Source organism: Melanotaenia boesemani, chromosome 2 (genome assembly GCF_017639745.1).
Source record: "Melanotaenia boesemani isolate fMelBoe1 chromosome 2, fMelBoe1.pri, whole genome shotgun sequence".
NCBI classification, from domain to species: Eukaryota; Metazoa; Chordata; class Actinopteri; order Atheriniformes; family Melanotaeniidae; genus Melanotaenia; species Melanotaenia boesemani.
The window spans coordinates 20,451,415-20,467,820 of record NC_055683.1 but is presented as its reverse complement, the minus strand read 5'-3'; the positions used below and the strand labels follow the sequence as shown (position 1 = coordinate 20,467,820).

The 16,406-nt window shown below is 40.2% G+C and overlaps 2 protein-coding genes across 18 annotated transcripts in view; one reads left to right on the top strand and one right to left on the bottom strand.

Annotated features, from left to right (window-relative positions):
- mapk8ip3 (mitogen-activated protein kinase 8 interacting protein 3) overlaps window positions 1–10,447 on the top strand; it is a 29,660-nt gene extending 19,213 nt beyond the window's left edge. For 13 of the 16 annotated variants that reach the window (XM_041998662.1, XM_041998579.1, XM_041998651.1 and 10 more), the window contains 16 exons: window positions 1,580–1,630; window positions 2,902–2,991; window positions 4,031–4,183; window positions 4,477–4,642; window positions 4,760–4,957; window positions 5,057–5,240; window positions 5,379–5,498; window positions 5,693–5,773; window positions 5,860–5,927; window positions 6,136–6,284; window positions 6,442–6,613; window positions 6,724–6,837; window positions 7,642–7,680; window positions 8,176–8,340; window positions 8,708–8,854; window positions 9,097–10,447. In XM_041998662.1, the coding sequence (XP_041854596.1) occupies window positions 1,580–1,630; window positions 2,902–2,991; window positions 4,031–4,183; window positions 4,477–4,642; window positions 4,760–4,957; window positions 5,057–5,240; window positions 5,379–5,498; window positions 5,693–5,773; window positions 5,860–5,927; window positions 6,136–6,284; window positions 6,442–6,613; window positions 6,724–6,837; window positions 7,642–7,680; window positions 8,176–8,340; window positions 8,708–8,854; window positions 9,097–9,221 (2,022 nt within the window). In that variant the 3' untranslated portion in view covers window positions 9,222–10,447. The remainder of the gene's footprint in view (window positions 1–1,579; window positions 1,631–2,901; window positions 2,992–4,030; window positions 4,184–4,476; window positions 4,643–4,759; window positions 4,958–5,056; window positions 5,241–5,378; window positions 5,499–5,692; window positions 5,774–5,859; window positions 5,928–6,135; window positions 6,285–6,441; window positions 6,614–6,723; window positions 6,838–7,641; window positions 7,681–8,175; window positions 8,341–8,707; window positions 8,855–9,096) is intronic. The other 3 variants (XM_041998633.1, XM_041998626.1, XM_041998603.1) reach the window with 2 other exon arrangements.
- A 124-nt stretch (window positions 10,448–10,571) lies between these two features.
- Window positions 10,572–16,282, bottom strand: nme3 (NME/NM23 nucleoside diphosphate kinase 3). Of its 2 annotated transcripts, none has more exons than XM_041998728.1 (5): window positions 16,184–16,282; window positions 14,572–14,702; window positions 14,356–14,457; window positions 14,051–14,163; window positions 10,572–11,405 (listed from the first exon to the last, which is right to left on the bottom strand). In XM_041998728.1, exons 1-5 carry the CDS (start codon window positions 16,227–16,229, stop codon window positions 11,291–11,293), a joined length of 507 nt encoding a protein of 168 aa, XP_041854662.1. In that variant the 5' UTR covers window positions 16,230–16,282; the 3' UTR covers window positions 10,572–11,290. The 2 variants fall into 2 exon arrangements, with proteins under 2 accessions (XP_041854662.1, XP_041854656.1); XM_041998722.1 differs by lacking the exon at window positions 16,184–16,282 and adding an exon at window positions 15,336–15,505.
- Window positions 16,283–16,406: the final 124 nt, after the last annotated feature.

Genomic DNA, 16,406 nt, shown 5'->3' with positions numbered 1-16,406 from the left:
TGATTCCTGAGCATTGTTTGACTTAAGCGATGCCATTACTGTTTTTCTGAGCCCATAACAGTCTGCTTAAAGTCAGTGCTTGCATGTCAAAGTTGAAGACACCAAACGGTATCATACATTATGCTGCAGTGGTGCGAAAACTCACTAGATCTGATTTTTTTTTTTTTAACTTTTAGATTCATTGGTTAAGGACTATAATAAATAAAGATTGAAATAAAATAAATGTTAGAATGGATTAATCTGATTTTAGGTCAGCTGATTAATGATGGCTGCTGTTATTATTTGGTGTTAGGCATTGCAGCACATATGAAAAGAGGAAAATCCATTTAAAAACGGGTGGTTTAATTTATCAGCTAAAACATGCAGAATAGCTGTCATGCTCTACTACATGAAAAGTTTTCTCATTGTAAAGAAATTCTGCTAATGTTTTTTGCTGTGTTTTTCTCATTGTTAAAACAACCAAGGACTTGTGTACATAATTATATAATGTCACCCTTTAAACACAGGGAGAACGTTATCTGACAGGTGAGCCTCAGCCGTTAGAATGTGTGTCCCCCTCCTATAATGAACATTGTGTTAGAGGGATGAAACTCAAAGTAGCTACTGCTGGACTGAAAACAGGACCCACAGAGGCCCATGAAGTCAGGGCCATCACAGTTGCATGTGGAATGAAGCAGAGACGATTTGGCAAGTTTTTCATAGGTGCAACCCACATATTCAAGTTATCCCGCTAATGCATTTCCTTAGAAATGTGGCACCATTTAAAGGGAAATAAACAGGCTTTTCAGAGGTATAAGAAGCACTGTTACAACAAAGAAATAATAAACCTTTATATGTTTTTATGTTATTTTAGAGATTCCATGATTCCCTAAACTATATGCTAACTTTAGATTGAAATAATATTACTTTTACTGGGGGTTTTCTTCAGTTGAGATGGGTGCACATGGATCCTGTAAAAACCTCTGTGGGGTTTTACTTTACATATGTCAGCATGACTCCAGGCTGGCTCTTCCCTGAGAACGGTAGAAACCTGCCACTTATGGTTCTTTCCACCTTGGTGTCAGGCATGAGCACAATAAGATAATATGTAAGTGCATTAAACCAGTGGTTCCCAACCTGGGGTCCTTTGACCCCCAAGGGGCCCCCCCAAAGAGCACAGGGGGTCCCTGAGGCTTTGACTGTTTAAAACCAGTGTGATTTAAATTAAAGCCATGTCCAAACAGAGACAAGTTGAGATGTATACACTTTAAGTTTTGTTGTTTTTTTTTTGTTTTGTTTTGTTTTTTGTCATTTGGATGTATCATTCACATGGAATCAGTGTTTTGGGAGCCCAAAAACACTAACCTTACATCATTTGTGGTGAGAAGCAGCTAATGAAAGCATAAAGTCAAGCACGGTTTAAACACCCAGACAGGAGGTCCATAGCTTTGTGGTAGTTGCATTAAGGGGGTCCTCGGGGAACATAGGTTGGGAATCACTGCATTAAACCATGGCTGGCAGGCTAAGATTAGCTTTGGGGCTTAAACGCTGGAGGACAGTGTGTTGGTAGGCAGGCGGCTCTAACTCTGGTCTCCCACAGACTGGTGGTCAGATGGACAGCGCTAAGGACAGCCCGCTGAAGAGACAACAGGCAAGTGAGACCGACAGAGTGCCAGCATGTCCCTTTATGGCTTCCCCTCCCTTTTTTAACCTTCCCCCTAAAGCTCCAACCCCTGCAGAAACAGACAGCTGAAACCAGGAAAAAGAGCAAAAATCTGAAGAAAAGTTCACAAATGAGTGGTTTGTGATCAACTTTACTTCTAGAAATGCATGGATTTTAATGGATTCTTTTCATTCTTTAGGCATGATGTGAGTCAGAATCGCTGTAGTTCATACATTTTAGATATATGCTAGGAAAGAGACATGCACATATCCAACAAACATCTTGATTGCAGTTCCCTGATAAAAATCCTACTTTTGTGGAGTTAATCCCAACTAATTTTCTCTCCCTGTGCCAATGTTGTGCAGCCTTTTAATCTTTAACCTCTGTCTGTCTCAACCTGCCCAACTTAAAGAAGTGATACAGTCATCTCTTAACTCCTGTGCTTTATCTTATCTGAGCATTGTTTTCTTAAAGGAAAAATCCACTCAAATACTTTTTGATTGTGAATAAGTGTCACTTTTATGTCATTATAATATTTTTTAAATTATTCTGTCAATTTTTTGTGTGTGCAGCTCCATTTTGTGTGTGTGTGTGTAACTGGAAAACCCCCGCTGCCTGTGTTGCATAAAGCAAATAAATACACTTAAATTTGACCAAAAGAATAACTGAATTACAAATGTTACACTTCAAGAACGCTATGCCACCCATTTCTTACCTTTTAAAAACAGAGGCACATTGGCAAAATATTGCTATACTATATGCATTTTCTAATTCTTAGAATTGAAAATGGATCTAACTGTTTTAAAGGCCTTCATAATGATTGTCTCTTGCTGCACACATTTACACTGCAGCAATCAACAGTTAAGTGCAATATGCAAGCAGCAGAGGTGTCATTTTCACTTCCAACACCTATCCTTACAGATGTGTCAGGCTTTGAGAAAATGGCAATGCTCTTCATTTCTTGTTATTACTCATCCACTAATCCTGATTTATGGTATAAAAACTCTGTAAATAGTCACAGGGGAATCCGGACATTCTTAGGTTGAGATGAAAAACAGTGACCCTGTCACAGATTTGATGAAGCAGTGGACTTTTCCTTTATTTCCTGCATTGTATGCACTGCACATTTATGCAGTGCATCAACACACTGAATATTTTTATTTTAATCTGTGCCCAGTTATGTCTGAGATGCTTTAATGGAACCAGGTAATAATTTATAACTTATCTTGTTTTTTGACCCACATCACATCTGTTTTCAGACCACCAATGAGAAAGATGATAACCGCATGAAGAATGTTCCTGTCCCAGTGTACTGTCGCCCTCTGGTGGAGAAAGACCCCAACAGGAAGGTTGGATTATTTTATTATTTATTTATTTATTTTTTCCCCCTGTAGAGAATGATGTATCATCTTTCTTTTTTTTCCTTTATTTATTAGCCACAGTATCTTCCTTTGGAGAATTATTTTATGAACAGACGGCTCTGCTACACAGACAACACATACACACATACACTCATAATTAATAAAAAAATAATAAATAATATATAAAAACAATCAAATAAACAAATAAACAACATTAAAATCAGTATGAATAAAAAGTCAATAAAATGAGTGCAAATACAGCATTACTGATTAAAAGAGACCACAGAGACAGCTATAGGTAGTTAGAGAAGGATTACAGTTATCTACCTGACCTTATGAGCTTTCTGACTTTTAAAAAGGGCATTTTCAGATAAACCAAACACAACAAAAATATAGACTTGGTTCAGAAATCTGGAACAACATCCCAGCTGCAATAAGAGTCTCTACCACATTCAATACTTTTAAAACCAATTTGAAACGATGGCTCAAAGGGAACCAGATCTGTGATCATTGATGTTACGCTCTTATGTAAATGTCACTGTTGTGTGTCATGATTGTGTTTTATTGTGTTGTTTTTACCATGGCTTAAGAATTGTTATTTATAATTTGATCTTAGTATGTATATTGTGTGAATTTGTAATGTCATATGATGTTTTTATCTCTTTGACCTGCCAGGGACTACAGATGCAAAGTAGCCTTCGGGCTAATTCTGGCATATTTACATTTATATGTTCATGAATATGCATTGTCCCTTTGAAAGAAATAAATAAAAAATAAATAAATAAATAACAAACACTGAGTTGTACACACTACTTACAACCAGAAAAGCACTTGAAAATCAGCTTGGTCTCAGAGGCATTTATCTTAAAGCCTCCAACATAAGACGCCATATTCTACTGTGTCGAATGCCTTGTACAGGTTTTTTAAGAAAAGTGCAGCACAATAGTCTTTAGCATCCAAAGCTTCCACGGTATTTAAAAGCTTGACCATCTTTTTTAATTTTGCATTTCTGTGCATGTGCATATAGTTGTGGTGTGCAGCAGGAGTGGATCTAACAGGATGGCGGGTCAGCAGCCAGGAAGCACCAGCCAAGGCAGCATCGGGCAGCAGTGATCCCCTTCATGCTGAGGACAACGGAGCCGACAAGAAGAACAGCCAAACATCCCCCGAGAAGAGAAAGGTAGACCACCCTTAAAACCCATCTAAGGAAATTAGATTGCCTCTAGTGTTTGCTGTTGTTTATATCAGATAATAGCAGAGTAATGCTTTGTCTGCTAAGGAAGATTGCAAAACAGGTTGTTTATGTAGCTAGAATTTACAGATGTCATTTAAACAACTTCAAAATCAACTCTTAACCTCCTCATTCTCAGAATCAATCAAACCTGTTACTGTGTTGAAAATGTTTTCATGAAGCATAATATGACAAAATATTGTAAAATGAGTTGTGTCTGTGCTTTTTCATCTTGCCTTCAGTCAAAAGAGCTTCAGGAGACAGACAGCATGAACAGTCGAGTGTGGATCCTAACCAGCACCCACTCTGCCAGCAAGGTGGTCATCATCGATGCCAACCAGCCAGGCTCACTAGTCGACCAGTTCAACGTCTGCAACGCCCACGTTCTCTGCATCTCTAGTGTGCCAGGTCAGATGGAAAGAGCTGCTTAAAGCCAGACTGTTAAATTTTTGCACACCAGCATGTTTACTGATTTGACTGACTTGTATTTTTGTGTTAATGTCTCTGTGTGTGTTTGGAACTCAGCTGCAAGTGAGAGTGATTATCCAGCAGGAGAAATAGTGTTGGATCCAGGAGACGGTGGAGCAGGGGGTGGGGAGGACACTAGTGGGGTGGAGGGTATGTTGGCCGGCATCACACTTGTTGGCTGTGCCACCAACTGCAGCGTTGCCCGTAGTAACTGCTCATCGCGCACTGACACGCCCATAGTGGACAAAGGACAAGGTGTGTGTATCTTCAGTACTTTTGTAGTCGTATAAAAAGATGAGAGAGGAGTCATAACTACTGTTATGTTCATTCATTTCACTGGTGTTGTACTTCCAGCTCCCACTGCTCCCCCTATGAATGGGAAGATTCACCCCGCCCAGTCAGCTGAGGAAGCTACAGAGGCCACAGAGGTCCCGGAGTCAACAGCTAACCACACAGAATTGGGATCTGGACCTCCAGGACCATTTACTGAGCATGTCTTCACAGATCCTCAACCTCGTCCAGCAGATGCCTTCGACAGGTAGGAGCTCAAGTGTGTCCCTGCGAAAATAACTCATCAGGAATGCATTGGATACATTTGTGAGTACAGTGGAAAAGGTTGGATGAGGAATAAAGTTAATACCTTCAGCTTGACAGCTCAAGGTGTCTGTCCACACAGGAGCACAGGCCAGTCCAAAGAGGAATCCTCTCACCCTACAGAGGCAGAGGAAGGAGGAGAAGAGGCCAAAAACTACACCAGCGTGGCCCCCACCATGTGGCTTGGGGCCCAGAATGGCTGGTGAGTCACTCATCTAAAATACCTCTGCTGACTTTTCACATGTACTAGAAAATATTAACTATAAATAAGAACAGGGCTAAAGGGATCTAAAGGAATAGAAATTTCCCAGTCCCTCAAACTGGAAATTCAACTCACACACAAAAATGCCAAGCAATGACAAGCTGTTTGTATCTTTCCTTTTTTTTTTATTTTAGGCTTTATGTCCACTCAGCTGTTGGAAACTGGAAGAAGTGTCTCCACTCCATCAAACTGAAAGATTCTGTGCTCAGTCTGGTGTAAGAAAAACATCATCGCATGTCTCAGTGTGGGCAAACGTTATTTTGCAAAATTTTGATTTCCTCTTTCTCCTGGATGATTTCAGGCACGTGAAAGGTCGTGTGCTGGTTGCCCTTGCTGATGGGACACTCGCTATATTCCACAGATCAGAAGGTAAAGGCAGCTTAATTATTTGTTTACCAAAGTGTCTGTTTTTCCAGACTTCAAGGGTGTTTTAGGAATTAAGAAAAAAGTAGCTGGACTGTTTAGTGTTGACATTGTTGATGCTCCATAAAAACCTGAATTTGACGCAGGAGCTGCTTTAAGTGATAAGGAGGATAACTTTTTTTCAGTTTGTATGTGCTTGTGCTTCTGTCAACAGATGGTCAGTGGGATTTATCTAACTACCATCTGATGGATCTCGGTAGACCTCATCACTCCATCCGCTGCATGGCTGTAGTCCATGATAAAGTGTGGTGCGGCTACAAGAACAAGATTCACGTGATTCAGCCCAAAAGCATGCAGATTGAGGTGAATTTCAAAGCCTCTTTTACAACTTTCTCCAAAATGTAGCTTCTTTTTTTGTGTTGCAGCAATGTTCACTGACCATTTTTTTCTTTTTTTTATTGTGACTGAATTGTAATGAGGTAGTGATTCAGTCCGTTTCTGACCCCTTTATGCTCTGCAGAAGTCCTTTGATGCCCACCCTCGCAGGGAAAGTCAGGTGCGGCAGCTGGCGTGGATTGGTGATGGTGTGTGGGTGTCTATCCGGCTAGATTCAACTTTGCGTCTGTACCATGCACACACACACCAGCACCTCCAGGATGTAGACATTGAGCCGTACGTCAGCAAAATGTTGGGTGAGTTTTTATTTTTTTATTTTTTGTTTTTAACTGATGTATCTAATGCTATAAATGTTTTATTTTTCTTGACGAGTTCCCCATTCACTCTTTTTGTATTGTAAATGCAGGTACTGGCAAGCTTGGCTTCTCGTTTGTGCGAATCACAGCCCTTCTGATTGGTGGAAATCGCCTCTGGGTGGGAACTGGAAACGGTGTGATCATCTCAATCCCTCTGACAGAAAGTAAGTCAAGATTTATTCACATGAATGACTTCCAACAAAACACAAATATAGATTTGATTCTGTTTTTTTTTAAATCAGAATTTATTTATTTATTAATCAGAAGTTATTAGCAGAATAATAGTAAACAGAATCTTAAAATATAAATAATCTGTGGACAGTAAGAGGTTATTTTGTAAAAGTTTCTTTGAGTCATTACTTATCATTTATGAAAAACTTGAAAGACTTTTCCGGCTACCTTTGGAGAAAAATTGCAGCCTGACTTAAGGAACAAGTGATTTATTTTTTGCATGAATCAGAATCCAGCAGCTCCATCGTATGAGCGTTTTAAATTTGGTCTTGTTTGAGGATAATTCTTTTTTTTTATTTGCCATGTATGAATTTATTCTATTAATCTGTTATTTAGATAGTTTTACAACTTACAAACATGGCAAAAAGATGACAACACCTCCAAATTTGAGCAAATTATCTCAGTGATTATATTTTATTGGTGTCTTGAACTGCGTCTTTAATTTTCTGCCATAACTTAAAACAAAAACCCCATTAGTTTTTTTTTTTTTTTTGTTTTGTTTTTGTTTTTTTTTTATCCACACAGACTCTTTTCTTTAGCTGCTGTAGCTCTGTTTATCTGTATCCCTCTTTAGCTTATCCTTTCCTGCCCCCACAACTTTTCCCACCTTCATTTTTCTTTCCTCCTTCAGTGGTTGCACCTCTTTCACACAGTCTCGGTCGTAACTGTTACTGTTACTGTCCTCTTTCTCCTGCTCTCCCTCCACCCTCCTCCTCTTCCTCTTCCACCTCCCAAAGCGGTGGTCCTTCACCGGGGACAGCTCCTGGGTTTGAGGGGTAAGTGGGAGCGCTCCAAAACCTCCTGCTGTTGTGATCTAACTGTTCTCACCCAGTCAAACCTTCTGGTCTCCTAAGACAGAGTTGTCTACAGAAATCGGCTGTAGTGCATGCTTCTAGGCCAGCGTGTTTCTATGCTGTAATTCAGGTGCAAATATTCAACACACAATTCATCCTTTTCTATCTGAGAATATTTTTCTGAAGAACACAGAAAGTATTCTGTGTGGTCTCAGTGTCTTTTTTTTTTATCAGAGAGGATTTTTTACTCTTGATGCTTTGCATGATATCTATTATTATGAATTATTTTATCAGTACAAAACCATAGTTGTAATCAATCCATTGCATGCAAGAGGGTCTATTTAAGCATTTTTCATTTTTTTTTGTCTTAAATAAATTTTTAAGAAGTATTTGTTTTGTGTTTGTGCTTATAATGCTGCTAAATATAATTTGCTTGTGAAGATTCCTGACTGGTTTCTCACCCATATGCTCCATTAGCCAATAAAGTGTCTCCAACATCCTCCGGTGGGGTAATCCACGTGTACGGCGACGACGGCTCTGAGAAGAGCAGCGGCAGCTTCATCCCTTACTGCTCAATGGCACAAGCCCAGCTCTGTTTCCATGGACACCGTGATGCTGTGAAGTTCTTTGTCTCTGTACCAGGTAAGCACAAACCAAGACCACCTGCTTGTTTTTAGAGCTTTGGAGCTAACTTAAACATGTTTATAACCTCTTTATTATCCTTGCTTAATTTCTGTATACCATCACATTAAAGATCATCCTTCTTTCACCATTTGAAAAGAAACTCAATAACACTCTGATAATACCCAATTTGACTCTAAGACAAATGGTGGAAGAAGGATGATCTTTAATGTGATAATCCTGTATTTCATACTTAGTATACATTAAGTCAGTGGGATCTTGAGATCTGCTTTAACAAAAAGGAACTCAGTTTAGATGTTCATGTTTATTTATAGTTTGTAATTAATTTATCTGATGTTTTATTTGTTCTATGTATTTATTTCTTCAGGCAATGTTTTGGCCACCCTAAACGGCAGTGTTCTGGACAGTCCATCAGAAGGGCAGAACTCCTCCGCACCCACAGAGACCGAGGCGCAAAGTGTTCACAATGTGTTGGTGCTGAGCGGAGGAGAGGGCTACATCGACTTCCGCATTGGTAAGCAATGACACGTCCATGGAGCAGAAACCACACATCTGAGTTAGGTGCAGCTTTGTGACACAACGGCTAAACCAGGAAGAACTGGGAATCACTTTTCAGTCTGCTGCTGTTTCATTTAATGTTAGTTGTTAATGTCTCCATGCTGAAGCACTGATTTAAAAAATAAGAGTACCATCTCTTAATCAAACAAAATTGATATTATTAACTTTATATTGTTATATTTATATTATATTCCTCAGGTGATGGTGAAGATGATGAGACAGAGGAAGGAGAGAATGGTGGAGCCTCGCAGATGAAACCTGCTTTGAGCAAAGCTGAGCGAAGCCACATCATTGTCTGGCAGGTGTCTTACATACCTGAGTGACACCTAGATCTGCTTTAACACCCCACCCATCCACCTGTTTAATGAAGTCTCTTCCTCCTCCCCAGAAGCTTCCAGCCACCCAAACCTTGTAATTATCCCTGATCATGTAAAAGTTCCCCTTTGGCTCAAAAAAAACAAAAAAAAATCCAACTCTCTGAACTGCATTGCTCCTTGTAACTATTATATCTCCTCCTGCCCCTTCACCTTGTAACTCCGATGCCTTGGAAGTACCTCCTTTGATCTAGTTATCTGCCTGCCATCCTGTTTGTCCCACACAGGGCATTGTAACTATCATCATGAGCCTTGTAACCCAGCTTCATTACTACCTCCCTCCTCTTTATCGATCTCATACTCACTTTGAAAACACACTGTATTCTCCTGTATTTACCTCGATTGTCCTGCATTGGCCCCAGAGTTGCTCCTCATCTTCTTCCAGTTAGTTTGTCATCTGTGAAAACTCCAGCTCATTTCAAAGCCAAACCCAGACCCCCAACACGCGTCAAAAAATAAATAACTAAAAAGAAGAGCAACTGGTATGGCAATCTGAATGAAGACACTGACATTTCCATCAGAAAGCAGGTCAACAAGCTAATCAGCTATTGGTAACCATTTATCCCATTAATGGACACAAACGCCACAAGATCATGGCTCAACATAATCTTTGACAATGTGTGTAAGTGAACAGTATCCTTAAGCCTTGTTTACCTTTACAAATGGTGTTAAAGGTAAATGTGCTTGACTGTTAAAATGTGGAGGATGAGATGAGCAGTTATGGACAAAATAGGATGTTAAAACTATCCAATAAGTAACAGATGTTGGGTTTCGTTTGGCTGAAAAACTTTGCATTGCAGCTCTCAGTCATATTTATTTAAGCGGTACTGATTCAGGACGTTTTGCAGTGTGTGGTTAGAAACACCAGGAAATACCTGGTGCACCTGCAGCAGCCTGCTTTGAGTCAAAGGTCAGAGCACGTCCATATCCCTTGAAAGTGGTTGAGTTTAATGTCAGTACTTCACTCTTTTCTCTCTGACTGGCTGCTAATGGGACAGTTCCTTGTGGAGCAGGTAAACGGTGGCATGTTGTTATGATATGTACAGGGATCACTGTAAATCTCCAGACGCACTGAAGCCCATCCTCTTTGTTCAATATGGAAATTTGTGCATTGATCTCTATCTGTGTGACTTAAATATTAAACATATTTGTGTGCTTAAAGCAAACAAGTTGAACAGGTAGTCGTTTGTTTTTCTACACAATGACAGGATGAGTAAATATTTTAAAAAGCCAGGATTTATTTAATAATGGGAAATTCATGTTCAAGACATCATAGCAACTAATAAAAGCATGATTAAGACTCCCCTGCCAAGGTTTTAGTAAAAGTCCTGATATTAGCAAGCAACATTTATTGCAGTTTAACAAAGTGGAAACACAGACTGCTATCAATGTTGTGTGAAGCTACAAAACCACACTAAAAGCTAGTGGCTCTTTGAAAGCTAGAAACTTTACATTCAAGTACTTCCATGAGATCTTTTTCAACAGACTTTAAATGAATGGTACAGGAAACAAAATATCATTTAATGAGAAAAGCTGGTGGAGTTTCTACCTTTAATATTGCAAAGAACCTTTTTTTAAGTGCAAAAATCTGGATATGGAAACTGAACCATTTTGTATAACATAACATTTTACATCAGTTTTAATACAAATATGGAAATATAATGTGTTTCAAAATTCCTGTGCCTTTTAAAATAAGTTAACGGTATATTTAAATGCAGCTTTTACCAAGATATCTCATTTCAGGATGAGAGGAATCAATCACCAATTTATTTCATCAAGTTAAACTTATTGCTTAAAAACAGAAAAGTTATTGCTCCCTTAGTGCACTTTTTTTGTTCAGGTAGTCTCACCATAATTCAGATAAAAATGTAAAGGAAGAAATGCAGCAAGGCAACGATAACTCTTCTCTATGTAGCTACAAACTTACGCCAAAAAAAAAGAAAAAAACATTCATCTGAGGTATGATGAGACTCCACCCATTAAAGACCACTAGTTTACACACAGGATGATGTGACACATCAGTAGATCCACTGAAGGTTGCTGCTGTCCCAGAGGTGGAGCTCATTCTGACGAAACCACAGAGAGATCTCCTTCTGGGCGCTCTCCACAGAGTCGCTGCCGTGGATCACGTTTCTGTAACGCAGAGTCGACGAAAATGTTTGAGATGTAAGACTCAACCAAACTGCAGAGACTATGTCTACAACAAACATGTCTCACCATCTCAAACTTAAACATCAACTGTCTGATGTACAATAGACTCATCATTTAACAAAGTAAAAAACTTCCTCAGTGATTACAACATGATTTTTAAATTCAGCTAAGTATTCTGGAAAAAAAAAAAAAAAAACAATCTCTCTTAATTCTGTCCGTTAAGTTTTTACTGGTGTGTGCTGGTGCATGTCTTTGCAAAGAAAATCTCATCTGCTTGTATTTTGCTCCTTTCTTTTCGGCTGCTTTTGAGCTGGGACTTTTGGGGATTTGTATGTGTGTGGTTGAACAGGTAATGCCCCACCCAAAGAAAACTGTGGGTTGAACTGTTGTTCAGGTGTAATCCCCACAGGTTGCAAAGTTGATGTACTTCCCTTTTATATATATATATCTTTTCGCAATATTAAGGACATTAACCTGGACACTCTCTCAACCGGTATTAACTCTCTACCCCACCCTGACAGTTTCTTCAGCCCTGATGAACTTGTTCATTATTACAACAATAATCTCCAGAATCTTCTCAACAACCTAGCTCCCCTGAAAACCAGATCTGTCACTTTCACTCGCTCTTCACCCTGGTTTACCCCCGCCAGACAACTCAAAGCCAAAGGACGCCAGCTGGAACGCCTCTTCAGGAAATCTGGTTTAACTGTTCATCAACAAATGTATCAAAACCATATGACCCACTACAAGGACTGCTGCAAACACGCCAAATCCACCTACTATGCCAGTTTAATCAGTTACAATGAAGGCAACACCAAGGCCCTATTCTCTGTCCTGAAAACTATCACCCAACCACCTGACTCCCTTCGTCCACACATAGCCTCCTCTGCATCCTGTAACAGCTTTATTTCATTCTTCACCTCCAAAATTCAGAATATTCATCAACAGCTCGTTCCGAAGATCTCCTACAATCCACCACCAATATTTCCCTCTCTGCCTCCTTCCCTCTCCCTTTCTGCTTTCACTCTTCCCCCCCGTCTCTGCCATTTCCGAATTAATAAGGCAATCCAAATCATCCACATGTCGATTAGACCCCCTCCCAACCATCCTTGTCAAAGCATCTGCGTCCTCACTGGCACCTCTTATTACCCACATCATTCACTCCTCCCTCACCACTGGACTGGTTCCCTCCCTGTTAAAAACAGCTGCCATCACGCAGCCTACACTTAAGAAACCTGGTTTGGATCCCAACAATCTCAACAACCTCCGTCCCATTTCCAATCTCCCATTTATTTAAAAAATCCTGGAAAAAGCAGTTGTCTCTCAGCTCCAAGCCCATTTATCCCACAACAATCTGTATGAACATTTTCAATGGGGTTTTCGCCCGCTCCATAGCACCGAATCCGCATTACTTAAAATCACTGATGACCTCCTCCTGGCAGCTGATTCCGGTCTGTTATCTATTCTCATCCTCCTTGATCTGAGTGCGGCCTTCGACACCATTTCCCACGCCATCCTCCTGGCTAGACTCTCCTCCATTGGCATCACCCACAACCCCCTCCATTGGTTCAAATCCTACCTCTCTGGCCGCACTCAGTTCATCCAGTTTCCAACTTTCTTAAATTAAACAGCAGCAAAACAGAAATGTTATTAGTAGGCACCAAATCCACTCTCTCTAAATCTGACAGTTTCTCCATTCCCATTGATGATTCTTCCATTTCCCCCTCCCCTCAGGTAAAGAGTCTGGGTGTCATCCTCGACAGCACTCTGTCTTTCACATCACATATCAATAACATAACCCGGTCTGCATATTTTCACTTTTGCAATATCAACCGCCTCCGCCCCTCCCTCACCCCTCACACAGCCGCCATACTTGTTCACAGTCTTGTCACCTCCCGTCTTGATTACTGTAACTCCCTTCTGTTCGGTCTTCCCCAAAAAACACTTCATAAACTTCAACTGGTTCAGAATGCAGCAGCTCGGGTCATCACAAGAACCGCCTCCACCCATCACATCACCCCTGTCCTGCAGCAGCTCCACTGGCTCTCTGTCACCTACCACATCCACTACAAAATCCTGCTGTTTACCAAGGCCATCCATAACCTCGCTCCTCCCTACCTTTCTGATCTCCTCCATGTCTCCATACCAGTCCATTCCCTCAGAGCCTCGTCCTCCATCCACCTCACCGTCCCCCCAGCCCGCCTTGTTACCATGGGGAGCAGAGCTTTCAGCTGCTCTGCTCCTCATCTCTGGAACTCCCTCCCCCCAGACCTCCATAACTCTGATTCTATACAACTGTTCAAATCCAAACTCAAAACATATCTGTTTAAACTGGCATACTCACTGTAATATTTCACACTGCTTTATTATTGTTTTATGCATCCGTTAATTTATGAGTGTATTTATTGATTTGTGTTATTCTTGTGTTTTATCATGTAAGGTGACCTTGAGTGTCAAGAAAGGTGCCCACAAATAAAATGTATTATTATTATTATTATTAAAAACTATCTTATATGGACCACAACGACTACAAATAACAGGGAAACCTTTCTCAGTGTATTGTTTTTCTGCTCATTCATCTTGATCTGAGCCTTGTACTGTAAGGTGAAACCCTTGTCAGTTCTTACTTTCCCACTTCCACACAGAAATCTCCACGGATCGTTCCTGGCAGTGATTCTGCAGGGTTTGTCTCTCCCAGCATCTTGCGTGCAGTCTTGACAACGTCCAAACCCTGCCACACCTAGACAAACATATAAATGTATGGATCCAAAGTATATCTGAAGATCTAATGTACAAATGAGCTTAATACCATAAGAACCAGAACTAAGCTGTAATGTATTGCACAAGTTGTACTAAAAATCAAAAACCCTATGTATTACTGAAATTGTTAGGGATATTGTGGACATGTGAGCAGCATGTTGGGGAAGCTCACCATTGCAACAACTGGTCCGGAGCTCATGTAGGACATCAGTCTGCTGAAGAAGGGCTTACCCCTCAGGGCACAATAGTGTTCTCTAAGTAGGTCCTCAGATGCCTGGAACACATATGCATACAAGACAAAAACATAATCATTAGATTATGTTATTAATTTCTTATGTATTTGGATCACTGAGTCTCAAGACTGGATTAAGATGTGCACCAGATATACCTGCATAAGTTTGAGGCCCACAAGTTTGAACCCTTTCTTCTCAAATCGACGCACAATTTCTCCCACAAGCTTCCGCTGCACGCCATCTGGTTTAACAGCAATGAAGGTACGCTCATTCACTCCAGTCCATCCTAGAATATAACAAGCCATTATACTTTCAGCTTCTAACTTTGACCAATGATAGCTTAGAGAAACATGCATAAACATCAGAACACATTCTCAGAAGGCCATGATCACTTTGCTTTGTTAGTTTAAACATCCACTTTTTATGTGTACAAACATAAAATAAAAACAGTGACTATTCCATCACCTGTTTCCACATTAGATAATTAACTATCTTGAATGAGAATTATTATTCCCTTATTTAAATGATTATCACGATCCTGACCTCTTTACAGAAAGCCAGGCATATATTTTTTTTTTTTTTTTTGTTATGGCATACAATTAATTTTTTTAATCGTGTACTATCTTAACTCCTGAATCCCCGAGAAGACTGCAGTTTTATCTCTTCAAGTTTATCCGGAAATGAAAAACTATACATAGAAGTGATGCAAGAGATATTAAAGGAAAACGCAAGAGCGCTGATGTGACTAGAAAATGGAATAGTCGATACAAAAAAACTGACACAAATTTGTCCTGCATGCTCCTAACAGCTTAAGTGCTTGCAATTTCGCCACCTTATGAACGTGCATGTAATACGCCCTATGCGCAATTTTAAAAAGTGACATAAATCTTTGCTGTGTTTGCCTAATGATGAATCTCACCAGATTCATCAATCCGCGCGTGTTTGTGTGCCGAATCTTCAAACTCCTGCAGATTTCGATGTGACCTTTTTTTCGGTCTCATTGCGGCAGTCCTGTTGTATCGAGATCTGTTCCCCTGTCAAGAACTGTTACAACGCTCTTACTGCTGTGGCGGCGTAGCCAATCAGCGTTCAAAGGCTGCGCACGAGCCCAAATGGTACCAATGGTAGCCTTCTAACAGGAGCTAGCCTATTAATAGGATGATGAATCAACTTTTCTACAATGAGGAGGAGCACACATGGACTACGCTCCGCGTAGCTAGGCATAATAGCCATTGTAAGCAGAGATTAGGTAACTAACTAGCTGCAGTTACGCTGTTAACGTAACCAAAAAACAAAGTGCGGGTCATTGGGTGTTATAGTCAAACTTCACAACCAGGAGACTACAATGTTTCTGCTAACAGAGAGCTTTATAGCACCACTGTAGCAATAAACATGTCTACAGTGAAGAGCACACATGAACAACACTCCTTGTGGTTAGAAAACTAGCCGCTGTAAACAGAGATTAGTTAACTAGCTAATTGCAGTTATGTTATATGTTATGTTAACAAAGCGCGAACAGATATATGTTAAAGCACGGACAGTCAGGATGTTATTAGTCTAAATTTCACAACCAAGAGACTCTAAAATGTTTCTGTTAATGTTAGATCTACACAGAACCACTGTACCAGTTAACTCTGATGTCTGCGCTTTAGCTAACTTAGGAGATGTCTGCCCGGCATCTCCGGGAAACTGAAAATATAATTCGGTAAAAGTCACTCTAAAGATCGGATCATGTTATAAGACGTTTAAAAAACAGATAACACCAACCTGACCGAAAGATGTGAGCAAAAATAGTCAGAAACAAGCAAATCATTATCGTTAGTAGAAGGAGCACGCTGTAGTGTAGACTGCGGTATGCAGTGCATGTCACAGGAGGAGGGAGACGCACGCACGCGTGGGCGCACGTTGCTTAGCAACGGTCACAAACTTTTTTTTCTTTCTTTTTTTTTGTAATTCGTGTAATGATGTGTGTTCACTGAGACCCATCTCT